This window comes from Corvus brachyrhynchos, unplaced genomic scaffold, assembly GCF_000691975.1.
Source record: "Corvus brachyrhynchos isolate BGI_N302 unplaced genomic scaffold, ASM69197v1 scaffold139, whole genome shotgun sequence".
In the NCBI taxonomy this organism is placed as follows: Eukaryota; Metazoa; Chordata; class Aves; order Passeriformes; family Corvidae; genus Corvus; species Corvus brachyrhynchos.
In genome coordinates, this window is record NW_008246062.1 from 1,795,962 (window position 1) to 1,800,942 (window position 4,981).

The 4,981-nt window shown below is 50.7% G+C and overlaps 1 protein-coding gene across 1 annotated transcript in view; it reads left to right on the forward strand.

Annotated features, from left to right (window-relative positions):
* NOL6 (nucleolar protein 6) overlaps nt 1-4,981 on the forward strand; it is a 26,788-nt gene that overhangs the window by 12,911 nt on the left and 8,896 nt on the right. Inside the window, exons 19-22 of the mRNA XM_017746572.1 lie at nt 351-448; nt 1,348-1,472; nt 1,634-1,723; nt 3,840-4,037. Coding sequence (XP_017602061.1) covers nt 351-448; nt 1,348-1,472; nt 1,634-1,723; nt 3,840-4,037 — 511 coding nt within the window. The remainder of the gene's footprint in view (nt 1-350; nt 449-1,347; nt 1,473-1,633; nt 1,724-3,839; nt 4,038-4,981) is intronic.

Genomic DNA, 4,981 nt, shown 5'->3' on the forward strand with positions numbered 1-4,981 from the left:
AGACCCGCACCAGAGATGGGAGCAGCCTTCTCTCCACCTCCTCCTTGCTCCAGACCCAGGAGTCTGGATGGGAAGAGCATCAGGAGATGGGGCAGCTGCGGGGGGGCGATGATTCACATTCTGCTGGTTTCTTTTTCCTGAGGAGTGGGGAACAAGGGGGGAAAGACTTTTCCTGGAGATTTGGAGAAGAGGAAGTGTCTCAAACTCATTCTGGACTTCCCTTTCCCACTACAGACATCTCTTCTTGGGTTGCATGTGGTTTGGGCATCCACTAAGTCAGACCCAAGTGCAGCCCTTCTTGCTGCCAGGAGAGCAAATGCTGATGTTGAACTGTTTTGTCCTGCCTGCAGCTCTCCACAGGTGGGGTTCCTGCGCTTCCTCAACTTGCTGGCAACCTTTGACTGGAAAAACAACCCTCTGATTGTCAACCTAAACACTGGCCTCACAGGTGAGCAGGCAGCAGCTAGGAGAGCTGCAACATGAGATTCTTGAGCCCTCCTCAGTCAGTGCCTGGCTCCAGATCTCCTGGATACAGGAAGGCATCATAGCTTGTGCTGGGGGCAAGGAGATTTTCCACTCCTTTACTCCTGTCCTGTCATGTTTAACTTGCCTACAGGATGGGTTTGGTTGTGCCATGTGTGGTTTTTTTTTTTTTTTTCTTGCCTGCCTCTGAGAAGGTGGATCTCAGTGATGATGCTCTGCTCCTTCTGGTCTTGTTGAAATCTGTGACAAGCGTGGGTGGTGTTGCATGTGGTGGTGTCTTTGAAGCCCTCTGTTCCTGCCCTCTAGTGTTTTGTCTGTTGATTGTCTTTTGGATACATGCTGGAGCCACAAGAGCCCATGGGATTGTCTTGACTCTGCAAAGTCATGGGGTGGGGGAGATAGTTACACCCAGCTTTTAAAGCAAATTTATAAAAAAAAGGTAAAGGTGTTTGGGAGAGAATTGGGTTTTGAAAACTGGTATTTTCCAAAGCGCCCTCCAGCTTATTTTAAGGAACTAAAGAGCTATTTATTTCCCCATTTGAGGGGAAATAAAAGACAAAAGATAGAACACTATTTGAATAATACAAACTGTCACTAGCTTACAATGTGAGTTTCCAGCTTGTGTCAGTTCCAGTACCTGCCATGCTTGAGCCCGCCTGAGTGGGTTTAGAGCAAAGGTCCATCTAATGAGAGTGAGGAGCAAGCCCGAGGTGAAGGAGCTCTGGTTGCATGCGTATTGTGGGATCAGAGGGTGGGAGGGGGTAAATCCTGCTGTGCTGCCATTTCCTGGCTGTGATGGGGGTGATGAGGGTGGAGGGCTGTGGATGGGGCAGAGCATCTCACCTGTCTGCCTGCCCTCTCCAGACTCTATCTGCACAGAGATCAAGAGCAAGTTTATAGCAGCTCGCTCTCGCCTCCCTGTCATGTTCCTGGCCACCCCCAAAGACCAGTGGAGCTCCATGTGGACCCGGGAGCGCCCCTCAGCACAGGTGAGCTATGCCCTTTGTCAGCTTGCCTCTGGTGGCTGCTGGCTTGGGGCAGTTCCCTGTTCCCAGTTCTGGAGCCAGCTCTGGCAGCCCTCTGAGGGAGTGGGGTCTCTGTTACATCCAGGACTGCCAAGTTTCACCCTCTGACTTCCTTCCCTCCCCAGATCCTGCAGCGCCTTGTCCTACTTGCCTTGGAGTCTCTCCGTGTCCTGGAGGAGCAGCTCATGGACCCACTCAGCGACCAGGATATGAAGGTAGCCCCCTGGGGCAGCAGCACAAGGGTTTTCAGGCTCTGGCCAAGCAGACTGGACTGTGGTGGTGGTCACTGGGATGTACTAGGAGGTTTCAGGCTGTGGCCATGTGGTTGCCCTGGTATGTAGAGCTGCAAGGATGGGAGGAGGCAGGCTGGGGTCCCTCTGTGCCACCCTGCTTCTGGGGGACCCGTCTCTGCACTGCAGCTTGGGGTGACTAGGACAAGTTTATTCTCTGGTTTTCTTGGAACATGAGAAAACCCACCATATTCCTGTGCCAAACCAGTTGTAGTATGTCCATGACTGGATCAAATGGTTCCTCTGGGAGACTCTGTTTTGGAGTAGCTGTGCAAATCTGGCTTGTGTGCTCAAGTCTAACCAAGCTCAGGGTGTTGGAGGTTTTGGCAGGACAGTACTAGGAACTCCAGGACAATGTTATTTTGGTTTGAGTGGAGTAGTAAAGCTTTTTGTAGTTTAACCCTTTTCAGTTTCTCAGTGGTTTTATTTTTTAAGTAAACTAAAACATTCATTACTGCGGTGGACCTGAGACATGTAGATGTAGACATGTTCATTTGCCCTTTAAAGGGAGGTATATGTGTTTTGAAGGGTAGTTTGTTGGGGTATCAAGTAGTGAACCAGGAAATTGAAGGTGAAAGGACTGAAAAAGCCAAGCAGTGGTTAGATACGGCAGATTCACGTTAGGGACAAAAAACCCCAAACTAAAACCAAAACCAGAAAGCAGCACATAGAATGGATTTTTTTCTGCCTGGGCAATATAAAAAGGACTTACTAACACTGCTTTCAGTCCTGCTGCATTTTGCACTGGAAGTATTATGGGGTGAGATGTACTTGAGGCAGTAGCAGCGTGTGTTACAGGGCTGTGAAGGAATGAGACATGTCCAGTGTGCTGCAGTCACAGTGCCGGGCCAAGACTCAAATTCAAGAGGTGCACTGTTGGGGTGAGCTGGGAAGGGTTAGCTTCTAAAATGAGCTGTCACCTGGCAAGAGCAGCCTCCCAACACCTTGACTCAGCCTCCTTGGGCCACCTTCTGTCTCCCTTCCTCTTGCCCGTTGCAGTGGGAACTTTTGTTATTGCCATGGAATCCCTCTGGTCTGTGCCAGTGTCCTCTCAGGCCTGTGATGTTCCTTAGGGATAAACATGGGGTGCCATTTCCAGGGCTGGTAATGCATTTGTAAGCAAAGCTTGGGGCAGGGAGGAGGGAATAGCCTTTCCAGTTTAGTTTGGAGTTGCCTCCTCTACAGTTGTCTCCTGTTTCTAAGAGAGTGCTCCAAGTTGTTTTTTTGTCTTTGCATTTGGGTCCCATGGGATGTGCCTGCTGTCATGAAGATGCAGACATAGGTTTGCTCCCAGGGCACACACAGAAAGCCATGGACTTGGGCACTGGGTGGGACAAGTGGTCTGTGTGGACTAGAGCTAGGAGTGACTCAGTGCTGGTCACTGATGTTCTTCATGTGTGTTCTCTCCAGCCCGGTTGTAAACCAGCTCCAAGCCATGGGTTTTCTTTCAGTCCCGAGTAGAGCAGTGTCCCATGCCTCTCTGTTCATGTCTCTGCATCATTTGTTCCATTTGAAAATGTACACATAGTTTTAAGTTTTTTCCATTTTAATACAGCTGTATCCACAGCTAGATCCTGCCTGTCCAAATATTTACATGTCTGGGATTGCTGCCCTCCATTAACAGGGTTTTGCTCTCACCCTCTATCTGCTTGATGGAAGATGCTGTTGCCCTCTGGGGCAAATCCTGGTGGACAGATGGGGCCGTCCTATTATTGAGCAGCTCCTTGTGTCCCCTGGGTGTTGTTCAGCTCCTGCTGGCTTCTTGATTCCCCTCTTCACCTGAGACTCTGCCATGTGCAGTGCGGTTATCTACCTCAGCTCACCTCTTTGCCCCTCTCTCAGCTGCCCACCCCACTAGCATTTACTCAGTAGGCTTCCTGGGGTCCGTGGCAAACTTCTAACATTAATCTCACAAAAAATTTGGTTTACTGCTTTCTGAGGAGAAGGGGACAAAGTGCAAACAAGGACTTGGGAAACCTTTCTTACCTCTCCTGCTTGCTTGTGTGCTGTATTGAGTAGCACTATTTGTTTCTCCGTGCAGATGGTCTTCCGCCCTCCTTTGGACTTCTACGATGTCCTGATCCACCTGAATCCAAACCAGATTCCTCGGCACCTGGAGAGCGTGGACCGGCCGGTGAAATCAGTTTCCCGTGGTGTGGTGAAGAACAGCTCTGCTGTGAATATCCTCTTTCCTGTGGTGGGTTATGACCCTGTGCAGTTGTACCTGCAGGACCTGAGGGTAAGCACGGCCTGTTGGGGAGGCAGAGGGGGTGCCCAAGGGGGAGCTCCCTTCTGGCATTTGGATTGCCTGCCACTGCAGGACGTGGCTGGTGACATCTTTAGGTGTTTGCATGGGATGGACATTGCTTCTCCAGCAGAAGTCCTGATGAATGCGCCACCTCCTCCATGGAAATGGGAGGGCTGCTGTGACGTGAGAATGAGCTCAGATACAAACCACCAGGAGCTTTTGCTGAAGAGCATTGTATTCAGCACGAAAGTGTCTAGGCCATTTGTTTCCAGTCAGTTAATTCACTTTTCGTGGCTTCTTGCACCGATTGGTGTGCACGATGGGCAGTAACCACACACAGTTTCTGGGGGGATGTACAGGTATCCACGGCATGGTCCCAGTAGGCTTTCTGCTGTTAGGCCAATGGTTGTGCGAGCCACAGGGGATCAGTGTTGGTCACAGGGTGGTTTCTCTGTGTCTGACTGCATGCGTAATAACAGAGGAAGTTGGTAATGTGGGAATATGGAGAACATCAGTATCCAAAGTCATCAACCATGTTCTTTTCCACCATGAGGCCAAGCCAAAGCCTTGGCAAGCTGGGGAGACATGCAAGGTGCTGGATGAGAGCAGTGATCCTCCCTGGATCTGGACAGCCTGTGCTTTGCAGATGTGCAGCATCTGGCACTTTGGCCCTTCCCACTTCAGATGTGGTAGCTGGGTTAAATGCTAGTGTTGGGTGTGCAGAGAGGTGGGGCTTTGGTGCCTTTTTGTCAAAGCCTGCCTTGACTTGGAAGTGCCATCATCCCTTACTGACAGGAGTGCTGTGAGCAGTGTCAGAACTGTCAGCATGGGAATCTAGGCTGGCTGTGGCAGGAAGGGGGCTATGAGGGTCTCTGGCCCTGTTCCCCACTCAGGACACAGCCAGATTTCATGTTAGAGTAGGCTGCACAGAGCCC